The sequence below is a fragment of the Lupinus angustifolius genome, chromosome LG06 (genome assembly GCF_001865875.1).
Source record: "Lupinus angustifolius cultivar Tanjil chromosome LG06, LupAngTanjil_v1.0, whole genome shotgun sequence".
NCBI lineage: Eukaryota > Viridiplantae > Streptophyta > Magnoliopsida > Fabales > Fabaceae > Lupinus > Lupinus angustifolius.
In genome coordinates this window covers 4794825-4818187 of record NC_032014.1, presented here as the reverse complement: position 1 = coordinate 4818187, position 23363 = coordinate 4794825, and the positions used below count along the sequence as shown (strand labels likewise).

Sequence of the window (23363 nt, the reverse complement as noted above, 5' to 3'; positions counted from 1 at the left end):
TAGTTTGATTACAAATTTACATTATTGGTGTAGATTTTGGGTTTATTAATTCTATACTTTTTCCTAAATCGGTCACCACATGTACGATTCCTTTATTTTTTCTCTTGGACTCACCTAAATCGGCAACAATACTAGAATTTTATTTTTTTAAGATTTCCAAAGAAATCGTCACTGCCGATTTCAACTTGTATATATTATATATAAATTATGTACGGTGTAGGAGTTGTATGTGTAGGTTTTTTTTTTAAATCGCTAATATTTATATATATAAATCGTCAATGAAGTTGACATATATAAATTTTTAACCCCTAGATAAATTGGCTATGCAAAGAAGTTTGTTCTATATATAAATAAAAGTTGAAATCGTCAATTTAGGAAATCTTAAAAAAAATTAAATCCCACTATGCAAAGAAGTATACTAATTCTTAGGAATCGTGCATGTGGTTGCCGATTTAGGAAAAAGTATACTAATTCTGTAATAAACACAAAATTTACACCAATAATATAAATTTATAGTCAAACTACGTAAATTTCCCCATGTGTCCAGAATATAATGTAAAGGAACTTATTTTTCTTAAAAATAAATAAATTGGGAGAACAGAGAAAACCAGAAAACCCTATAGACCATTTTGTATATAAACAGTGTCAGATCCTCTGTCTCTCAGTTCTCTCCCTCACAAAATCAGAATGGGGCTTTGTACAGTTCAGCCCATAATTATCTCCAAAACCCCTAATGCATCCCCTCTTCTTCTTCCAAATCCTAAACCCTCTTTTCCCTTCAGAAAAGTCCCAACCATTAGCACCGCTGCCCTATTATCCAGTATGTTCTCTAACCTTTTCATATCCTATTTCAACTATTACCGAAACCTATAATTTTTACTTTGTTTTCTTTTTTTTTTTTATAATTTATGCCGATATTTTGATTAAATTCTGGACATTTCGATTATTTAACTCTTGTTAGCTTCTAATGTTTGAGATTTCAGCTCACTGGTCCAATGGGTCTCTGTGATTCTCACTTTCTAATATAAAGTTTTCTTTTTTTTGTTTGGTCATTTGCTTTTGGAGAAAAAAATAGAGCTGTTGTGGTTTATTAGTGTTGCCGATGTATTTTAACTTTAGAAGAATGATGGAGAGGTGGTGTGAAGTTATTGACATTGTTCTATTGTTTCATGTCAGGGTCAATTTGCCTGAGAAATGTTTTATCAAAGGCAACAGCATCTGAGGAATCATCAAGCGGGGCAAGTCAAGTTTTTGATGAGAAACGTGACGGTATCATTGTTTTGGATGAGGTTGAAGCGGTTGATAAGAAAGGGTTCAATGAAATAGACCCAAAACAGGAGTTACCCGTGGAGGAACAAGAAGGCCTGTCATTGAATGTGCTGGATAACCTTAATACAAAGGTCTTAACAACATTATCTGTTTACCTTTCACTTTTTGGTAGTTTTTTATGTGTCTTTACTCTTTACACATTAGTTAGAGATTTTGTGTTTGGTAGGTCACTGATTTTGTTTTGTATCATTTTCACTGATTTTAAACAGTTACACGCACATACCTCACTGATTTGATTTGAATGTATTTTTGCCAACTGATGCTATGATGATATATCAGTTTATTGATTGCATAATGATATTTCGGCAGTTATGTTGAACCTGAGCGGTTAACTGAGCAACTCTACATATTTTCATTTACTTTGTTTATTTCATTTGCTCGATGAGATTGTGTAGAGTTATAAGCTTTTTTAGTACAAATTACAAAACATTATTCTTTTTAAGCTGCTCTTCCTGTGTTATAACTTAGATGCTTTATCAAAGTTTACTAGAATTCTCATGGTCTCTGGCTAAAGCTTTGGTAACTTTCACATTTTATTTCTTTTATCTGTTTTGTTTTTTCAATTTATATTTTTTGTTTCATTTAATTTACTACCATATTATCACTGTTGGCTCTAGATGGTTTTAATGTTTTAACTTCCTTTGCATAGTTTCAATGTTCTATTGCTTGTATTTTGGTTTGTTATCATAATGGTTTGAGTTAATTACATTCACATCTCCTGTGTTTTAGTGAAATTGCGCAAACTACCCATCCTTTTTTGACATCTACCTATATCACATCTAATTATATACATACATTACATTGACTACACTTGCATGATAAATAAGTGTAATCTTTTAAATAAAATATGATATTTTGTGGAGACAAGTCATATAGTATAAGAGTTATTATCTCTTCGTTATTTTTGGTTCGTTAAAATATAATATAATAATGATTTAAATATGATGCACTTTGTAACGAATCAAAAATAATGAATAGACATCACTATTATACTATTTGGCATTGTCTCCAAAATATACTATATTTTGTTTAACTTAATTACTCTCATAACCATTTTTGCTTAAAAGATCACAATGACCCCTCCATATAAATTAGCGGTGGTTTGTGTAAGTACAAAAAAGAGATGAGTGGTTTGTGTAATTTCATTGAAACTCAGGGGTGTAGATGTAATTTTCTCTAATGGTTTATTGAGTGAGGGTTATTTTTTGTTCTGCACACAACATTTTACCACGATTAGTCTGTCCTATATATGCTGAATGTTAGCCATTGGCATTGCTAGAAGTCATTGTTGAGTTATTATCAGATCAATCAAATTCTTACCTTAAAAGTATCCATTAATGCAAAATCCTTTTTACTCTGGACATAGATCATTTCATGTATCTTAGTTCGGGCACCACTTTCTCTGTATGTAACAATTTGTTTCCTTTGCCATTTTTTGCTCTGAGTTGTGTGGTGCATTATGTTTTATGGGCTGTTCTAGGTACTTTGTTTTGCAATTCCTTGATAAATCATGTTTTCTCTTATTGATGTTCTCTCACTGTTCCTTGTTTTTGTTATACTAAGTATTATAAACTGTCAAACATTTCCCTGTCATTAGATTCTTTTTTATTTATAGGTGATTGTAACCTATGGTTGTAAATTTTGTCCTAATCTATTGTTCTATTATCACTTGTTAAACTCGGTCTCAAAGCCGCTCTGAAAATCATTTCTCTAAAAGGATCAGTCAAAGCTTGGATCTCTTCCTTTTCTTAACCTTGGGGATATGATTCTCTAGCACTTGTTTCTCCTTTGTAGCTTTGTTAACTTTGCTGCATGTTGTGCTGGCGATGCATTTCTGATTCACTCACAAATTTTAACATGACATCTTTGTGATGTTTTTCTAACATGTCCTCTTTTTGCCTGGTTTTTTAGTTTGACGCAGATGATGCTGGTGCTGTTGTCTTGTACGCTGGAGGTGCAGTATTGGCTCTGTGGTTAACATCAGCTGTTATTGGCGCTATTGATTCTATCCCATTGGTATGTAACAAACTTCATTTATTCAAACCAAAAACCAATTTTCTATAATCTGAATGCTTAAATATTTTGGTTCATTATTGTGGCACAGTTTCCCAAGGTGTTGGAAGTTGTGGGGCTTGGATATACAGTATGGTTCACTTCCCGTTACCTAATTTTCAAGGTACTTACCTAATTTCTGCTATGTTGCCTGATATATTCAATCTCTGTATAAAAGATTAATTGGGTTTTTATTAACCTGCAGAAAAATAGAGATGAGCTGATTGTCAAAATAGAGGAGCTCAAGGAGCAAGTTCTTGGTTCCGAAGATTAGTTATTCTGAAAACATGAAATTACATTTTCGTCGTGCTTAAAATCTTAAACTGTGAATGTACAGGCCCTAGTTGAGGGAATGAATTGCCCATATAGCCTACATGCTAATAAAGGCAATTACTTCGTTCAGTTTTGGTTGAGAAGTAAAATAGTCTGATTCAGAGGTTTTTTGGTATTCTAGGCATTTGTACAAAATTTTCGTTGGTGCATTGTAGTTTGTCTGTTTTCTGTCTGGTTGCAGATTCTGCATTATAGATCTTTGGTTTACTACAATGGTCTTCCAAGTGTTTGTATTTCTGTTAATATTTTTGAAGTATGTGCAACAAATACATACACACACGGTGAAAAATATATTGAAATCATAGATGCTATAAAACTATTTCAAGTGTGAAAATGGATCAGCAAGACATTCTTAAATTATTTATTCGGACGCCCTGTTGACTCAACAATTTTAAAAATAGAAAACAAATAAAATTTGATTAATTAGAAATGTGTGGGTAAACGATTTGATGTTAGAAATTAGAAAAGTTTCAACCTTGAATGTGTCAATAATAGGGGGCTACTCCTACTAGTCTCTGACTTAAACATGGTGATCTCAGCGTTAGAGAATACTCTACATTCTGTTGAAGACATTGTGGGATGAATAAAATGTTCAAACCATTGATGGCCGATAAAAAAAACCATTGCCTAGATGCTTCTGTCCTATGTGATTCTTATGCGTGTGGTGCTATCGCAATCATAAAGCACTATCGTGCACATGATCTGATACCATTCTTAACGGTTAAACTTTAAGTGGTCAACTTTCAATTGTTAGATCTCAAACTCTTCAGGAAATTGTTAAAACTTGTTCACTTGTTATACAACTAGAAGACAAGCTTTTCACTTGCAACGCAACAGCAAAGATATATTAAATGATTAAATTAATGTCTCTTTTAAATAGAAAAAATATAAAATTTTAAAATCTTTGAAAATATAATTGATGTTAGTGCATATATATGAAAAATATAACTGATATATGTATAAAACAATATATCTCGGCAAATCGAAGATTTGTGGTGTCTAATTGGTAGATGGAGTTCATGGAATTTCCAACTCAGCTTCAATGGGCATGGCAGTTAAATAAGTAAAGAATAATGCTTTATGCTAACTACTTTGATCATACGTCACTGATATAAAGAAGATACTTTACACGAATATTATGAGAGGTCACTCACTGGGAGACCGAAATCAGAACCAACCATTCCCTAAAAAGTGCACTGATTCGTGACCAATTCTGTGGGGGGAACAGCTTGAGCAAGCACTCGCAGAATTTTAGCTACATGGGTTATCACTAAGTAGTTGCCATTATGATACAAGTAGACGCTCTGTTGGGCTGTCTGAGTCCAGTTACACAGGCAAGGAAGTGGTGTGAGTTATTGGTTCAGCTCGGAGCAGGAACTGTAGGGCATGTACTATAGCTTAATGATTTATTGATTATATACAAATTTTTATATTGATAATATATAGATATTACATATAAAAATAGGCAAAGTACCATCTAAGTAGTACTCGTATTACAAGGGCTATGGGCCAAATGCTATTATGCTAATTTGATTGATAACCATGAAATATTATAACTTAGTAATTGTTACCGCTCTTCTTGCCTTGCAAGATATGATATTTGAATCTAACAAAATGATATTTCTCTTGCACTTTGTTCAGACTTCCCAACACGTTCCTTCTCTAATCAATTTGCTCCTTATTTTTTTGTGAAATCAGTATACATTAAAATTTATGTGCGACGGAGATCAAATTACTCCTGTATTAAATTTTTATTAAATTTTTTTTATGGTTAATTAATAAACATTGCATTCAAAATTAAACAAGAAACGTATTTGCATGGTCATCTATACTACTAATACTATATAAAGGTAGAACATGACTAAATGATATTTAGTTAATTGAATGAGTGAAATTTCTATACATTACTATTGTAGCCTTATTATTGTATATTACATAAATGCTTTAAAGAATATTCACTTAATTGAACATATATAATTTGATTCAATATCATTTAGTAATCATATGGCATAATTTTCATAATCCATCTTTATCTTTTTTGCAACATCTCATTAATAACGAGAAACTTTTATGTGTCATTTTATTTTTTTATTTATGTATCACTATTATTCTACACATTATCTTACTACTATTTTCTTTCTTTATCATTTCAAGCAAAACAATTTTGACCCACACAACAAATATCAAATGACACGTTTATAAAAAATTTGTGTATACAATTCATACTACAAAAAAAAAAAGAATGCGGGTCACATGGTTGACACATAGAATAAACAAAAAATTTAGAACTTTCACACTTAATAATTCCGTAAACGTAAAGAACTTCTCTAATTCAAAAGAGATACGATTGATTTGCCAGAAAGATATAAGGTTGCTTCTCATTCATTAATAGAGATAAATATAATATAGAAAAATATAAAATAAGTGTAATAGTATATAATATAAAAGTATATATAATCATTATATTATCTATCATTTATTTTGAATTACTTTTAAAAAAAATTAATAATAATTAAATATAAACTATATATATAGGATGTATAAAATTGATACACCGTTGACGAGAGAGCCATCAATCCATAAACCAGAGCTCAGAAATTAAATAAATAAAAAATATGAAAGCTAGGAATTTTAATTGAAAAAATCAAAGATCTTCGTCATCATCCATCTTAGTAATCCTTGAACAACTTGCGAACCTGTTCCAACGTCACAAACAACACAACAGTAAAGGGTCCCTGCCTCGAAATCGTAGGAATAAAGCCCTTGTAAAGGGCCATAGGACCTTCAGCTCGCACTGTCTTCAAAGCACAGTCCAAAGCACCAGAATAAGGAGGCTCTGCCCCAGGCTCAACTCTCATGTTCATAACCCTAGTCTTGATCACATCCACCGGGTTCGACGCCACAGACGCCACGAACCCTGCCGCGAAGCTCGCAGTCACGTGAGTACCTAGCCCATCACGCATCACTCCCTTCTCCAATATCATCTCCTTAAACTGGTCATAAGATGCCAATTGCGAGGCAGTCACCAGCATTGCGCGGTTCACGGTAAGCGACGAACCGCGCCATAGGCTGGTGACTCCCTCTTGCTTCACCATGGTGGATATTGCATCCACCACAGACTTATAGTTTCGACGCTGAGCTGGCGGGAGGCGGCCATCGGCCTGCATCCGGACCATGGCAACATCAGCCGGGTTTCCAACGGCGGCACCGACAGCGCCGGCAATCAGACCAGCCTCAATCTTGCGTGATAGCGGCATGTTCCCACCGATGGACCACTTCTGCTTGAGGATATCGTACAGACCCATACGTGTGGTGGAGTAGAGCGTCTGGCGGAGGACGGTGGCGGATATGCCGGAAAATAGCGCGGCGACACCTTCTTGCTGGACTAAGCGAATGCCAACAGAAATGGGACCCACACGGGGTTTGATCTGCGGAGCTTGTGCCACGTGGATGGAAGAACCATTATGAAATGCAAGTTCCGATCGAATGTTACGAACAGGGGCTGGGTTGGATTCTCCCTGGAGCTGCATACGAACCTTGATGAGGTCAAGAGGGTGGGTGGAACATCCAGCAATGATGGAAGCAATGCCTCCTTCAACAAAACCTTTGATACCCATGATTGATTATGCAAAAAAGTTTATAGCTTTAAAAGAATTAATTGAATTGAGATAAAAACGGAGAAGATCAAAAAATGGTGAGGGTTTAAAGGAAGAGGAGTAATAGGGGTTAATGAGAGGAAGACGAGTTGGAATTAGAGCTCATCTCACTAGAGACCATGAGATGGGAATGAAGGCCACAATCTATGGCAGATGAGTGGGGAACAGTAACCCTCTGAGACATATGCTATTGGGGTAAACAAGAAGAGAGAATGGTTTTTTGTTGTTGTGAAAAACATGAAGATGGGTGAGGGGATTTTATAGTATGGTGGGTGGAAGGTGCCATTGCGGGTTCTAGGTTGAGCCCAACGCGGTTACTGGTGGGTCAAAACTCACAAAATCAATGACCAGTTGAATACTCATCTGTTGTTATAAATATATTTTTATACAAAATTTAAATTAGAATTTAAAGTAGTCTTCATTGCAAAATGCAAACCATAAATGGAAGAACACACTCTCGTAATTATTATTTGAATAATATATAATTTTCTGATTGTAGTTAGATCACTAAATTTTGTTATGAAATCATAATAAAATAGAGAATATAATATTAAAATAATAATAAAATATATAAAATATTTAATTAAAATATATACATTTTATTTGTGTGGCTCGTATACTATTTTTGTGGGTACTCCTTGTATTTATTTTGACCAAAATAATAAATAATAATTTTAGAGTATTCATTAAAAATTCAAAATAAAAAAATTTGTTTATACCCCCTGCATTTTATTTTTAATTAGTTAGAATAATTAAAATAATTTATTTAATTCATAAAATATGGGTAACAATAAAAATAAATAATAAAAGTTAACATTTCCATTTGGATTGGATTTGAATAAACTAAATCTAGTCATATTTTATTAGTTCTTACATTCCCCTTTCTTTAGATTTTGTTTCCTCGTATTATAATAATTCTTAGAAAATGCTAGTCTTCATATATTTGTTAGCCATCAAATGTTAATAGCTGAATACTAATCTTATCCAATATATAAATTTATTATTTTATACACTTTTTAACTCTAATTTCAACATTTCTAATCTATTTTTCCTTATATTTACTAGCGTATCGACAAATACTTTGTACATGCTAACCCACATTATTATTTTTTATTATTGAATATTAATTTTTATATATTTTAGAGAATTATATCACATTTTTTATATTTAATTATACATAATATTATAATTTTGGCTATAGTTTAAAATTGAGTGTAAAGTCTCTATATGATATAAATTATTACATAATAAATATATTTTAAGAAATAATAAGTCTTTAATCTTTGATTCGATTGTATTTTGACACTTATTCAAAAGTGTGATATTCTTTATGAAAAAATTGTATCAAAGATGAGCATGTGCTAATCTTCAAATAAAGAGAATAGGATAGAAATGGGTTATGCTGTTTGGTTTTTGAGTGGTTTAAAATAACATTATATATTCTTCATTTAAAGGGTAACCTAAAATAATCATATAATGAAATTATACATGTTTAATTAATAGAATGTCCTTTAAATATATTTTGCATTCATGTAATAATAATAAAGGTAAAGTTGAGATATAAAAATGAGTATAATATTTATACACTGACAATGTAAAAATATATACATATTAAGTGCATTATCTACATTTAATTTAGATTTTTTTCGAAGAGTAGATGTTGATTGAAAATGAAATGTGAATAATACAGTAACAATAACAATTATTACAATGACAGTATATATATTTTCTATGTAAAAATTACATCTATTCAATTATATGTATATCCTTTATACATGTTTTTTTTATATAGTTATATACATATAGATTTAGATGAATTATAAAATATCTCTGACTTCAAATACTATTCTATCTAAAATCAGCAAGTTGACCTGAAGTACCCGTAATTCATTAACTTCTAGAGTAGCAATGTATGTTCAAATGTGGACTTTTCAAGATATTGACTACTACATCCATGATCCAACTTGTCTAAAGTAGAGGGGGAAATAAATGAAAAAAGAAAAAATGAATCACTATCCAACATTAATGACGTTAATTGAATGGTTACCACTTGGACAAAGATAAACATCAAGAAGAATTGAAAAAGAGAAGCACTTTAGCAGAGAGTTAAATGGTTAAAGTGTCTAATAGACTAAGAGACGGGATCAAATGCCATGTGAACCAAACCATGTGCAAAGAGAAAAAACACTTATACGATAGATATGTATATAGGGACAACCAATAAAATTTTATCTTGTTGTATATGCATTTATTAAGTTTTTTTCTCAAAAACTCATTCATGTGATGAACAAGTGAATATTTACTACATGGAGAAAATCAAATAACAAAGAAAACTATCAAGTCATTAATCTCTTGCTCATTGTGAAATGTTATTGATATTAGTAAAGTTAGTCTCAAACCAATAGTCACTCCATTACAAAACTTTTGATATTGGAAGTTACATATAATATTTAGGAAAGAGAATAAAATATCTTATCACATCAGGTGATAATTTATCTTTTTTAATTTATTTATTATTTGATTTGTATCTTAATTTTTTTTTACTATAATATAAAACAAAATAAAACACATGTCATATATTTATGAAAATGAGTTGTCTCTTAATAAGATACTTTATTCTTATTAAGAATAGAATAAATGATATAAGGAAGATTAACTCAGGTTGATATTTGATACAATTTTCATAAGATAATGAAGTGAAATAAATATCAAAGATAATACAATCTTCCAATATGAATATGTCAGGTTAATCAAGAACTAAGATAATAAAATAAAATATTAACAATAATAAATATTTAATTTTTTAAAAAACACAGTAAATATAATATATTTTTATGGACATAAAACAAGTGTTTGTTGTAACAGATTTTTGCACACAAATAGTTGAAGCTTTTTAAATATTGGTGCTGTCTGGGTGGCTTGTCAAGGCATTGATGGCAACTCAACTTTCCCAGTTGGAAATCTCATCGTTCCGGCCATACTTTGGAATGTTCACTGCAATTTGCGAGGTCGCGTTACAGATTCCAACTATCGCGGAAACCCACGTACTTAGCACCCACACGCGTAACACATTCCGCAGTTGACATTGTTTAAATAAACACTCATAGCTATTTGTTACAGATATATTATAAAACCTTAAAATACATAGATTTTATGGTTTTAAAGATTTTTGCATAATTATTATACCATCCATTATTTATTTAGATAATAATAGATGATATAGTAATACATGAACATAGAGTATTGAGAGACCAAACACATGCATATTTTATCAGATTTTTCTTATATGATATTAGAACACACAATTTATTACCTTATGAAAGTAAATCTTCGGTTTTACTTACAATCTAGTTTTATTATAAATAATAACTATTATGACCATTTACAATTAACTTTTGAGCTGGATGTTTGTAATTTAAGATTAAGTTTTTAAACTTACTCATAGCTATCAATTTTATGAAAATTTAATGTTTTAAATTAATGAGTATATCTAAACTATTAGATATTCATAAAATTAATGATTGAGATTATATTCTATGTTTGGTTTAGGAAAGAAAAGTTGAGGAAGGAAAAATAGAGAAGAGAAAATGAGTAGAAAATGTGATGGTTTTTTAGTTGTTTAGAATAGTAAAAAATGGAAGGAAAGTGGAGGGAAAAATATAATTATAATTGGAAAGTAAAATGTATAAATTTATACATTGTCATTATATTATTTACCATTAATGTTTGACATCATTGATTTTTCTAAAAATAATAATAATACAAATCTACTGAGTTATATACACGTGTAACACGAGCCGATTTCTTCAAAAGAACATTTGCGTTCAAGTTCAACAACAAAAGTGAACATCTATTAAGTTCTAAAGTAGAACTATACTTGCTATATGCACGTTCAACACAAGTCCAGTTCTTCAAAGAAACATTTGTGTGGGATGAAAAAAATGAATCTTTACTAAGTGCTAAAGTAATTTTATACAACAAGGTTTATGCGCAAAAAATAACTTTAACGGTTTTTGGTCTACTTCTACAATAGGTTGTAGCTAACTTGTCACAAGCTACGACTAACTATATTATTTATCGTTTGTCACTCAATTAGTTTATTATTTATTGTTTGTTACTTTTATTTAAAAATATTTAATGATAATTAAAGATGAATGATCGGTAATATTTATACTATTATATAAAAGTAAAACATGTCAAATGAGTGTTTAGATAATTAAACTAATGTAATTGAGACTGATTCATCGATTTAATGTTCAACCCGCCAGTATAAAACGATTTTAATGAATAACAGTTTCTCCTGACATGCTAGTATCAATAATAAAAAAACCACACCCTACCAATCCATGAATATTAAACTTTAATACTATTGAAGCCATGCTTTGAAAGACAGTACCCGTTTAGATTCTAGTGTTTTCATGTTATTGTTTATGGGAATGGCAACTGTTTAGGTTTTGGGATGACAAGTTTTTTAGAAGCAAAAATACTTCCATTATTTAATACTTTGTCAAAATAGGTCAACTTGAACTAATACAACAATGCCAGATGATATAGTTTAATGTTTATCGTGATTTTAATTTGACTTCCAAGGTCTTTTTTTAGCATTAAATTTTAGTAAATAAAGGGTGAATTGCACTTTAATTAACATGGATTAAAGTTAACATTTTTTATTCTAAAAAAGTGGGATTAAATTGACTTGCCATGATTTTATTATTATTGGAAAAATCATCTTTTTAAAGTATGAACCATATTTTTTTTAACATTCAAACCAATATATAAATATATAATTTATTCAGACTAAAGCAATCTAAGTTCCAGTTTATGAGTGTTCTGAGAAAGTCTCTGATATCAAGATACTTTATAGGAGATATGTGTAAAATATTATAATATAAATCCACTGAGAAACAATGGAGTTACAACTTACAAGTGTGAAAGATATTATTATATAAATCCACTAAAAAACAATGGAGTGTGCATAAACTAAGTAAAATATTATAATATAAGTCCACTAGAAAAAAGTAATCACAAATATGAATTTAATTTATAAATCAATAATATAAGATTTTTATACTTTTAACCTTATTTATTATTCATATATTAACTATTATTAAATAATAAATAATACAATCTCTACTAAAAACTTTGTGAATATATATTACAATATCCCGTAAATCTTATCAACAGCTCAGCATGTCACAACTGGATTCGTATAACGACGGAAAATTAAAGTGGAAGAAAGAAAGAAATCAAGAAAGAAAGAAAGCAAGAAGTGTAACGGAAATGAGTATGAAGCAGAGGTAGTTAGTGAGAAAAGTCGGTCAGCGAAGGAGCTATGATATATATAATCCTCCGGTATTGAATTAGAAGGAAATAAAAAAGAAAAAAGAAGAGAGAGTAAGAACCCAAAAACGTTACAAGTTAGAAAAACATTGAATGAAAAAGAAGAAGCAGACAAAGATGTAGAAACCGCAAAGTCTCAAGTATTGGGAGGAAGAGACAAAGGCCAACCAATATCACTCCCCCTAAGGTATCATATCATATTCACTCTCTCTGAATCAAATATCGAAATAAATACATTGCGATCAATCCATTTATTCACTCACTTTCCCCATTTTCTGTGTATTTAAGAAAGATGCTATTGACTGGGATTTTAGGGTTTCATAGCCTCTTCTTCAATGCCTTCTTGCTGATTGCGTTCGTTTTCATTCGTTATGTTTGGAAGAATGCTCAAGAGAAGAAGGAGGAACATGTTCAGAATGCTGCCATGTCAGCTACTGCTTCAGTTGACTTAGCTCAGTACTATGAGTTTTCCGAAGAGGTTTCGGTTCCGGTTACGAGTTCTGGACAGCATCAATGTGCTGTGTGTTATTCACCTACCACCATGCGATGCTCTCATTGCAAGGCAATTCGATACTGGTTCGTTTTTTTTGTATTCCCAATTTTTAATTTTCTGTCTTTTGATTTGAATTTGATCTAAATTGTTATCTTTAGAGGCCAGTAGAACACCAGATCTTCAATGTCGAGGTAAAAAAGAATTTCTTTTGTCTGAAATTGAAATTTATTTGCAAGACTGGAACTCATTTTGAGTTTGATTTCTAAACTTTGTTGTTCTACTAATGTTTTGATGTAGCCGCATTTCTAAATGTGTAGTTTCATTTCTTCCATGTTTGATGTTTCTGTATTTTTTAATTATTATTTTGAACTATTGTTAATTTCATTTTTGATTGCGAACGTAGAAATTAAGAATGTTTTTGAAGGATCTCTTCCTTCCAGTTTTTACTAATGATTTGATGTAGCTGCATTCTGAACATGTGTAGTTTTCTTCCATGTTTGAAGTTTATGTTTCTCTTTTAGGTATTGTTCTTTCACTTTTGCTTGAGACCAGGGAAATTATGAACTTTTGAAGGAGAAGGAATAAGTTTGTGTGTGTTTGAAACTTATCTGTTGCTTACTTCGAGTTTGACTTGTAATCTTTCTTGTAGCTTGTGGTTTTCCACTTTTCCTAACGACTGACATGGATGCATACCTAAATATCTGTAGTTACCACCAGCTGTGCTATTTACTTGGGACTAGATTTTCATGAAATCATTGCAAATCCACGTGACACAAAACAGACTAAAGTAAAAAGGTGGACAAAATTTTACTATAAGTAGATACACTCCCATTAAATGCTTTGTATGATTCACAATCTGTAATGTTTAGCATTTGGAGTTTCCGGCTTTGTCTGTTTTCTGTTCAGCGACATGTCTCAAAGCCATCGTTTCGACTTTCTATTTGTGTTACAAATAATTATTATTCATTTTTACATGCATAATTTCTTGTAGTTCTGGTAAGTGTCAAATTATTCACTGGCGACAAGGTCACAAGGATGAATGTTATCCTCCAATTTCCACCATGTGGCTCGAGGAGGAAAATCCTCCTCATAGGGTGGCAGTATCAGAAACCCAGTTTGGTTTTCATGGTAATGGAATGATTTTGATTCGAAGTCACATTGTATTATTCCAAGCATCATATATGGTATATAATGCAGTTAGATCGTTTGCAGAGATTAAAGGAACATGTGCTGGTCTTGAAGATTTCAACAACTCATCTTTGGTGGCTGCCAGCAAATTATTTGATGATGATTGTAACAGCATATTGGCAGAAGATGTCTGCAATTACACTGCAGGCGACACATCTGCTGCTTCTGCTCATCCCGTCAAGGCAGTGTCAAGTCCACTGGTTCCCGTAGAGTCTAAAAAATCTGTGAAGACTGAAGTTAAGAATTCTAGCGCAAGCAAAAGAAATAAGACAAAGTCTAGTAACAATGCTAATGAGACTGGATTGAAATCAAAATTTCCCAAAACTATGTCTGAAATATCTTATGTCATGGAACCTAATTTGAGTAGCCATGAACCGAGAAGAAAAATTGCTATGGTTGAAAAATCGGTAACAGGTACCTGTAAGGGCAAAATTATGCCTTCCTTGAATAGTGCATGTACAGAGTCAGCTGATAATGTGGAAGAAGCACCACGCTCCAAGTTTAAAGAAGGACCAAGGTCCTCTTCTTCTGGTGATCAACTATCCTCAACAAATAAGGGAGATTTGGTTTCATTTACCAACTCTTCGAAATCTGACAATTATCATAGATTGCCTGCAAAGGTTAGTGATAATCAAAATTTGGCGCAAAATGTTCAAAGTGGTTTCAAAACATCAGTACAAAAAGTTGTTCAGCATTTAAGAATGTCGAAGGAGTCAAAATCTACTGAAAATGAGGTTTGTAATATACTTGACTTATTTTTGTAGAATATAACTATTATTATTCATTTTGTCTCTGTTGATTTACAATTGAACGTTTCTGGCAGATAAGCTTTCCTTATGAACTCTTTATGAAACTCTATTGTTATGATAAAGTGAAGCTACTCCCTTTTGGCCTTATAAACTGTGGGAACAGGTAGAGTTCTTTTTGCTTCCAGTTGATTGATATATTATATTATATGCTATGTAGCTGTTTTGGTGAGATAGGGAGGAGGAAGGAGAGAGTCAGGAATCTGATCTGATGCCATGTTGTAGATCTATATGTTTCTATATTTAATTTTTTACCCTGATCTTTCTCTTATCGATCATAGTCCTAGAAGTAGAAGATTTGAGTATGATACTTGTGCGGAAAGGATTTATGTGAGTTTAGTAGGGATTCATGCTGGTTTCTATCTTGTGTTTTATTTAGTAAGCATTTTAAAATATTTAGAAAATGTTTCAGTTGCTAGCTGGATAAACTTTCTTGCTGGGGATTCATGCTGGTTTCTATCTTGTGTTTTATGTAGTTCAAGGGAGACATTTGCATTTCTTGTTTGTGTTAAAACATGTTACCTTCTTGCTAATGAAATACTTCTCCTGCAGCTGTTACGCTAATGCGGTACTCCAGTGCCTGGCATATACTCGGCCTCTAACTTCATATCTTTTTCAAGGGTTACATTCGAAACAATGCAAGTTCCTCTTAGTAATAATATCTTTATGATTTAACTTGTGTAACTATTAGGACCTGTTAGCTAATTGGATCTCCACTTCATTTTCACTAGGTCAGAAGAAAGGATGGTGTTTCATCTGTGAGTTTGAGCATCTAATTCAGAAGGCCAAAGAAGGAGGTTCTCCACTCTCTCCAATTAGGATATTATCTAAAATACAAAAGATTGGAAGTCATCTTGGACATGGGAGGGAGGAAGATTCTCATGATTTTTTTAGGTGAGCCAAGTAATTGCTTGAGCTGATTCTTTGCCATGCTTCCTCAGCTCGTCCCTATCAAAACGATATTACTTTCGTATGCCATTTTGTTGACATGATAAATTGCTCAACTGACAGGTGTGTGATTGATACTATGCAATCTATTTGCCTCAAGAACGCTGGCAAATCGAGTCCTCTGGCAGAAGAAACAACTCTAGTTAGGTACACCTTTGGAGGTTATCTACGATCTAAGGTTGTTTTCTATTAGTCTCCTAAAGGATCAAGTTTTCAGATTTTATTACGGAGGAAAGGATACTTCCCTCTATATTGAAATTTATTTGCTGCAATTGCAGATAAAGTGCTTAAGGTGCACTGGAAAATCTGAGAGGTATGAGAGAATAATGGATCTTACTGTTGAAATAGATGGGGATATTGGAACTTTGGAGGAGGCTCTTGGACAATTTACTTCACCTGAAACCTTGGATATAGACAATAAGTACAATTGCAGCAGGTTTGATAATTTTCTTTCGATTGTCGAACTTATTTCTTTACTATTATTTTCCATTTTAATGTTCCCAGGTTTCCTCCCTAACAAGTATAATACACTGCTTTTATTGGAGCTATTATATGTGATACTTTCCTATGGGGGACACCATCTTTATGAAATCATTAATTTGCTTTTTATTGCTATCTAGATGTAAATCCAGTGAGAAAGCCAGGAAGAAGTTGACAATATTGGAGGCACCAAATATTCTTACGATTGTATTGAAACGATTTCAGGTACCTCTCCTACATCAACTTTGAAGTTTTACTTGTTACCTATTTATCCTGTTGGTCGGTTGTAATTTTTGTTTCGTATTCTGTATTCTCATACATATTGTAATGTTTATTTTGGCAGCCCGGTAATTATAAGAAGTTGGTTCAGTTCCCTGAGGTCTTGAATATGTCTCCATATATGAGTGGAACAAAAGATAAATCTCCACTGTACAGCCTTTATGCAGTGGTTGTTCATTTGGATACCATGGCTGCTGCATTTTCAGGCCATTATGTCTGCTATGTGAAGAATATGCAAGGAGAATGGTTTAAGATTGACGACAGCAGGGTAAAAATCTTATTCTTGACATACCTTCTGTGTTTGAATTTTTTCTGCCCCTCTCCCCAAAGAAGTTAGATTACAGAAATGATGCTTTCATTTTTATTTTCTGGCTTCTTTTTTCATACATGCTTGTTTTTTTGTTGTTTGACAACAAGGGTATCCTTTTTCTATTCCTCTATATATGAAGAACCAGACATTCTGCACATGAAGAATCAATAGAACAAAAAAGAGGGGTTGTGAAATTCTTATTTAGTAGATTCTGTAGAAGTTTGTGTAGTTTAAGATGTTGCCACTCTTGGCGCAGGTTATTCAGTAAGTGGTTTTAATAGGAAGATTTGGTCAGAAATCCTCATTTTTAACCTGTTCTTGAATGGAAGGAGAACAATTGTTTGAGGGGAAAATTGCTTCAGGAACGCACCTTCCACTTATAAATAAAACATAAGCATTAAATCTGAAGTATTTGGTACACATGATATTATGACATGGTGGTTGCAACTTGCAAGGGTTTGGTTAATTCATCAGAAGCTACTCATTAAAACTTACCGGTGATTGTTTAGGGTTTAGAAGCATCATAGCTTATTACATAATGATGCATTTAAAATTTACTGATGCCTTTCGTTTTTCATAGTTAAAGAAATACCAAAATCTTCTTAAATAATTACAATTAAATACTATTGAAAGATTTATCTCTTGCAACTTGCATCATTAATTTTGTAGATACCCATTCTGAAAATAACTGAGTTTATCAATATGCTTACTTTATTCACGAGATGTATTATTGTATGTCGACTGAGGATAGTGTTTGTGCTTGTATTTAGGTAGAACCTGTTGAGTTGTCAACAGTCTTATCGGAAAGGGCATACATGCTTCTTTATGCAAGGTAATAGGTCTGTGTACTTTGATGTACAATTTCTGGTTGGATATGTTCTACGTCAATGTTAATACTTTTTGTGGAATTTGAGAAATGATAATTAATAGCTTGTTTTATGCTTATTTTGAAATTCTTCAGGCAATGTCCAAAGCCCCTGGGTTTAGTGAATAGCCATGCAATCTCTTCTGCTGGAAAGTTAAAGAGGAGGAGCTTCGAAGCTGTTCCTGCTGCTTCTAAGACAAGATCACATTCTGTGGCTGCAGTTGCTGATTCCCCCTCCCTACAGCCAAAGCAATGCAGGTACCCTCACTGGAATGCTGTTAATGATTCAGTAAACAATGGATTTGCTGTATATCCAGAACAGTGGAGATTCAACTATGGAGGAAGAAATACTTTAATGTATTCTTCAAGTGAAAGTTCTTCACTTTTCAGCTCGTCTGACGCAAGTTCTTGTGGCACTGCAAGTATAAAGGAGTCAGCCAGTCCAGCTGACTTCTCTGATTACATATTTGGTGAGTCAGGACCCACTTGGTATAGCCATTGTGGGACTTAGTGGCACCTTCCTATGGCAACTTCAGTACAGATTTCTCATGAGGTTGTCATGATGGACTCAGAGTTAGAAGATAAAGAAGTTTCTTATTCTAACAAAAATCATGGTGGGTGGTAGTAGAGGATTTGACCTTAGATGATTTGTCACTGCTAAGCATTGTGACCAAATTACAGTGTACATGTGAGAAGATCAAGTAGAGATGCAACAGCTCAAACGTTTTGATGAGTTTGAGTCTGAGATAGAAGCAATTATATATATGGGGGTATTTATGGTATAGTAATAATGACAATAATAATTTCAGCTTCTGTCCGCAAGAGTAAGCTGAATTGATAAGGTTGAGGACATGAAGTGTGAGTATTCAGGTTCAATCTTGACAACTGATTATCTGTTTTGACAACTCTTCTTTTAATCTAGTTGTAAAAGCTCTATAATTAAGAAAACGTTCCTAAATCACTTGAAACCCTATGCTAATTTGCTTTAGTATTTTTCAAGGTCATCCAATAAGCACTTATTTTGAAAGATTAATGGGCAAGACTGTCTACTTATGCACAACATTACTTAAAGTGACTTTAGAATATGCAATGCTTTAGAAGCGCTTCCTTCATTGACATAAAGATAAAAATTGCATGGCATTGCACATAACAACATTAAAATATTGAGTATAATATTTATACACTGTATGCCCAACTACAAAAGAAATATCATTTCTCTTTCATTTTTGGCAAAAGAAATATCAAATCATCTCCAACTACAAAAGAAAGGGGCGAGATTCACCAACATACAGATAGTTTGGATGACTTTGGACATGGTTTGGAAGACTACCTGTACTCTACTATTAGATAATGAAAAGGCTTTTATAAGGTAAGACTAGTGAGACCAATCACTTAAATTTTCTGTTTGCAGTTTAATGTAAATAACAATTGTTAGCAAGGCATACCACCACACATAAATACCAATGAAAGGAAAAAAATCAGGAGGTGAATTGGTAATGATAGACAAAAATCAATCACTATTAAAAAAAAGTCAAAAAAAATACTGATATCCTGAGTGTATGTAATCTAAAATGGAAAAATAATAATAATAATAATGAGAGCCAAATATTGTACAACTGAAATATTCATAAAAGATTGTTGGTTACAAGGTAATCTTTCACCTTATTATATATGCTTACATGAAGAGTAAAGTCAGCTGAACTATACTTACAAAAGGAGACAAAATAATTGTGAGAAAGACATGCAAAGTCCTTGGTAAAGCCTCAGTTCTAAATAGAACCTAAGGTATTTATTCTCTAATCTTTAAACATAGATATATCTGTCATTAGCCCCTACTCTTTATAATCTCTAATTGAGTCAGAATAAAGGGAATCCTACAACAACTATTGAGGAAAACGCTGCATCTTAAAGACTGGTTTGTGCATTACAACCTTAAGAGTTCTCCTTAGCATCCTCAAACCTTCTTTTCCAGCCACCAAAACTTGCACCCACAACACAAATTTGGCTCTTCCACCCACTGTCACCAGGTCAGCATTTACCAACTTGGCATTCACTGACCCCACCGCCCTCTCTATGGCTAACATCAATCCCGGTCTATCCTCACAACTCAATGTGACTTTCACTAGACCCTGCTGCTCTTGATTGTTACATTGTTCTGTAGTAAATTCATCTTCCCAACTAGGAATTAGCATTTTTGGCACACTTTTCTCCAGCTTCCTCAATTGCTTGATTGTTTCTGCCAGTATCGATGCCTTGTCCGTCTATTAGTCGATAATAACAAAATCTAGAATTAGTGGGATTATCATGAATAATCAAAATGATGACACTATTGTACTGGTTTCTGTTACTTAAAAATAGCTAATAAAAAATGCAGTAATTCTTACTTTCACACGGTTGGGTTCATTTCCAATGCATAATACACTGCTTGAATTTGGGTGCTGGTTGAATATGCTGGGGAGGATCCTACGAAGGGCATTATATTGTTCGTTGATTCGAACTCTACGTCTTTTTTCTGCATCACTGTGTTTCTTGGCAGCCGTTTCTTTGTTTTCTACCTTGGATCTCGGCTTTGAGATAATGTAATTGTATGTATCTGAGATGCATGCCCGAGGAAAGTTACTACTCCTCATTTGAACTTCCGAGTTATAGTAATTTCGAAATTGCTGCATGCCCTGCTCTAGCTATTTTGGTAAAACAGAAGAAAGGAAACTAAGTTTTAATTCAACCATAAAAAAAGGAACTTGTTACAATCTTTTACCTGTCGAAGTAAAACCATGGTGTTGAACTGTTTTTTGCCCACTTATGGTAGCTTTAGATGCTAAGAGAGGTAGAATGCAACTATGAGAAAGCAAATAAGAATGGAAAGTGCTTACCTTTGGTGGCAATTATTCTGCTACTTTATAGAGAAGGAATGCATCTTCCGCTTAATGAATATAGATAGAGAAATTATTGTGAATCCAAAACATATATTACAATTTAATAAGTTAGGAAAATTTTGCACCACAAGTAATAGTGCATCAGAAAGTAATCCTGTCATTATTCACATTAAAAATAGGCATGATCTCAAATTTAATTTTGAAATCAATACATTAAATACTTTATTTGCAATATCTGTATCTTGATTTGCTATATTTTATCCCTTGAAGCTAGTTGTTTTTCAACTTATGATCTGACGAGATTATGTTTCATGTTCTGGTCTCTTTTACAATACATCAGACGCATAACCCCCATATGTTCTCTTCCAAGATGTTCTCACCTGTCTATCAAAAGCTACACAAGAGTTCGTAATCGAAAACGACAAAAAAGAAAAAAAATACTGTATTCATAACAGAGGGTAAAGTGAGAAAAATCAATATTCGCCGTAGTCTTTCATATGCAGTCTTAATCATGGACTATCATGTGAGAACTAAAGTAGATAAAATTTTCATTGAACTAAACCTAAACAGTTCAGCCCAAGAAATTTGTCACTCAAGATGAATAAAAAAATTGACCAGTATTTATGCATATCAGAGGTGAACTCAGCATTGTTAAATAGCTCACAAAGATATCCTTGTGATTTCTAAAGCCTAGTACCCTTGTGATTCCTAAACAGCTCACAAAGAGTTCAGAAAGATAGATTATAATAGGGTGGAGCACACAATCTGCAAATGAGAACTAATATTTTTCTTTTCAAGTTCAAAAGGCCGAAGACAAGGTGGCATTACAAAATTTGTAAAATATAGACATGGCAATGCCTCTTTTCCCAAAATATATGAAGCACATAATCAACAACTATACTATCAAGTGCCTCCTTTCATTTCAACTGTCATTCACATCCCAAAATATGTGCATAATACTAATCAAAAGCACCTATATCATACTAAAAGCATAGAACAACCATAGAAACCATTGAAGTTGTCTTCCATCACTCATCAAACCTTACGCCAATGAAGACATCTCCATCTCCTTCAGTGAACTCCAAGTTACCATCTTCACCCTCATCCAAATCCAAATTATTATCAATACCAAAACCTCCTTGTCTGTTCCTCATCCTGTTCCGAAAACCCTTCCTTGCCACAGTCTTCATCCTCATCTTCCTCTTCCCATTATCCCCTTGCAATTCCACTGATCCATGTGCAGCATTCCCCTTAAACTGAAACCCTTGATTCCTCACATCACCCCAAACCTCTTTCTCCACATTCTTCCCGAACCCTTCACCTCGTCCTCCATCATTATCATCATCATCATCAGAAATGTACACAAATTTGGTTTCATCAAAATGGGTGATTTTCTCACTCATGTTGTTGTTATCTTCCTTCTGTCTATACCTCAAGGGCACACTTGCTTGACACCAATAGTACTCCTTGTTGTGATCACCACCCTTCACCGGAGCCGTAACCGGCACACCGTGAAACGCTTTTCCACAACTCTGGCACAATAAAGGGCAATCCTCGTACTTGGTCTCGTACTCAAAAAGGTTCCAACAGTAAGGGCACGCGGTCCAGAATGTTGCACTGGGTGGCTGGTATCCAATTTGAGAGTGGTAAAGATCGCGACTTTTTGGGTCAGACAGCACGTGCCAGGAATCTCGGACGCACGTGAGGGCTTCGTCGGAGAAAGGGAATTTAATTGCGGCGGTGGGGTCAAGAAGGAGGGCGAGCTTCTTGAACTGGCGGGTGACGAGGTCGCGGTCGCGGGCAGCGTCTTCGCGGCGGAGGAGGAGGATGGAGTAGTGGTCGGGGAGGTTGTTGGGGAGGCGGGTCTGGACGGCGGAGAGGACGTCGGCGATGGCGAGGATTTTGTCGAGGGAGGCGGAGGTGTTGGGGTCAAGCCTTGGGAGATGGGAGGCGAAGTCGTGGCAGGTGGAGAAGCGGCGGTAGGAGAGCATGGTGGTGCATGCAGTGATGAAGTGTTGGGGTTCGGATCCGGATGCCTTGGGTGTGTCCATTTGGGAGTTCTGGTGAAGACTGAGAGAAGAGAAGGGTTAAGAAGATGGAGTGGGAGGAGAGCTGAATGTGTTTTCTTGCTCATTTTGGTGTCTATTTATTCAATTATACTTTTTTTTTGTTGGTTTATAATAAGCCCAGAAAACTCGAGCTCGAGATCAACACTTTGCTTAAGAAAAATCATGTACCATTTGAACTAATAACCCTTAATATTCAATTATAGTTTGAAGTAGTATAAATAATCCTATAATTTATTTGGGAAAATTAATAATAATTATATATAAATAATAGATGATATAATAATAATGTATAAAACTTTTTTATATATATATAATATAATAATAATAGATGATATAAAT

The 23363-nt window shown here is 33.3% G+C and overlaps 6 protein-coding genes across 8 annotated transcripts in view; 2 read left to right on the top strand and 4 right to left on the bottom strand.

The window, feature by feature from the left end:
* LOC109349156 (protein CURVATURE THYLAKOID 1D, chloroplastic-like) lies at positions 608–3987 on the top strand. 2 transcript variants are annotated; one of them, XM_019589861.1, is made up of 6 exons: positions 608–820; positions 1177–1400; positions 3241–3345; positions 3434–3505; positions 3587–3668; positions 3711–3987. In XM_019589861.1, the coding sequence occupies exons 1-5, from the start codon at positions 688–690 to the stop codon at positions 3653–3655; spliced, it is 603 nt and encodes a 200-aa protein (XP_019445406.1). In that variant the 5' UTR covers positions 608–687; the 3' UTR covers positions 3656–3668; positions 3711–3987. The 2 variants fall into 2 exon arrangements, with proteins under 2 accessions (XP_019445406.1, XP_019445407.1); XM_019589862.1 differs by having other exon boundaries at positions 3587–3684; positions 3719–3987.
* On the bottom strand, positions 6329–7620 carry LOC109349155 (mitochondrial uncoupling protein 5). Its single transcript, XM_019589860.1, has 2 exons — positions 7438–7620; positions 6329–7400 (listed from the first exon to the last, which is right to left on the bottom strand). The coding sequence occupies exon 2, from the start codon at positions 7329–7331 to the stop codon at positions 6384–6386; it is 948 nt and encodes a 315-aa protein (XP_019445405.1). The 5' UTR covers positions 7332–7400; positions 7438–7620; the 3' UTR covers positions 6329–6383.
* LOC109349153 (ubiquitin carboxyl-terminal hydrolase 17) lies at positions 12565–19022 on the top strand. Its single transcript, XM_019589858.1, has 13 exons — positions 12565–12897; positions 12999–13286; positions 14195–14331; positions 14416–15125; positions 15215–15303; positions 15750–15835; positions 15929–16091; positions 16209–16323; positions 16424–16581; positions 16766–16850; positions 16969–17172; positions 17985–18046; positions 18176–19022. Exons 2-13 carry the CDS (start codon positions 13003–13005, stop codon positions 18588–18590), a joined length of 2508 nt encoding a protein of 835 aa, XP_019445403.1. The 5' UTR covers positions 12565–12897; positions 12999–13002; the 3' UTR covers positions 18591–19022.
* Positions 19303–21620, bottom strand: LOC109349151 (transcription factor bHLH131-like). Its single transcript, XM_019589856.1, has 3 exons — positions 20838–21620; positions 20464–20751; positions 19303–20340 (listed from the first exon to the last, which is right to left on the bottom strand). The coding sequence occupies exons 1-3, from the start codon at positions 20853–20855 to the stop codon at positions 19963–19965; spliced, it is 684 nt and encodes a 227-aa protein (XP_019445401.1). The 5' UTR covers positions 20856–21620; the 3' UTR covers positions 19303–19962.
* The window catches only part of LOC109349150 (GPI ethanolamine phosphate transferase 2), a 20953-nt gene continuing 19311 nt past the window's right edge, over positions 21722–23363 (bottom strand). For both annotated transcript variants that reach the window (XM_019589852.1, XM_019589854.1), the window contains one exon: positions 21722–22064. The gene's annotated coding sequence lies outside the window, so the exon portion shown is untranslated. The remainder of the gene's footprint in view (positions 22065–23363) is intronic.
* Positions 21984–23006, bottom strand: LOC109350398. Its single transcript, XM_019591639.1, has one exon. The coding sequence runs from the start codon at positions 23004–23006 to the stop codon at positions 21984–21986; it is 1023 nt and encodes a 340-aa protein (XP_019447184.1).

What these genes read in the sequence shown, in the direction of transcription:
- LOC109349156 (XM_019589861.1), top strand. Translation starts at nt 688, where the DNA reads ATGGGGCTTTGTACAGTTCAGCCCATAATTATCTCCAAAACCCCTAAT. An exon ending in CACCGCTGCCCTATTATCCA is followed by an intron (nt 821 to 1,176) that starts GTATGTTCTCTA and finishes GTTTCATGTCAG; the next exon opens with GGTCAATTTGCCTGAGAAAT. An exon ending in CTATTGATTCTATCCCATTG is followed by an intron (nt 3,346 to 3,433) that starts GTATGTAACAAA and finishes ATTGTGGCACAG; the next exon opens with TTTCCCAAGGTGTTGGAAGT.
- LOC109349155 (XM_019589860.1), bottom strand. Translation starts at nt 7,331, where the DNA reads ATGGGTATCAAAGGTTTTGTTGAAGGAGGCATTGCTTCCATCATTGCT.
- LOC109349153 (XM_019589858.1), top strand. Translation starts at nt 13,003, where the DNA reads ATGCTATTGACTGGGATTTTAGGGTTTCATAGCCTCTTCTTCAATGCC. An exon ending in AACCCAGTTTGGTTTTCATG is followed by an intron (nt 14,332 to 14,415) that starts GTAATGGAATGA and finishes GATCGTTTGCAG; the next exon opens with AGATTAAAGGAACATGTGCT. An exon ending in TTGTATTGAAACGATTTCAG is followed by an intron (nt 16,851 to 16,968) that starts GTACCTCTCCTA and finishes TTATTTTGGCAG; the next exon opens with CCCGGTAATTATAAGAAGTT.
- LOC109349151 (XM_019589856.1), bottom strand. An exon ending in ATGAACCCAACCGTGTGAAA is followed by an intron (nt 20,341 to 20,463) that starts GTAAGAATTACT and finishes ATCGACTAATAG; the next exon opens with ACGGACAAGGCATCGATACT.
- LOC109350398 (XM_019591639.1), bottom strand. Translation starts at nt 23,006, where the DNA reads ATGGACACACCCAAGGCATCCGGATCCGAACCCCAACACTTCATCACT.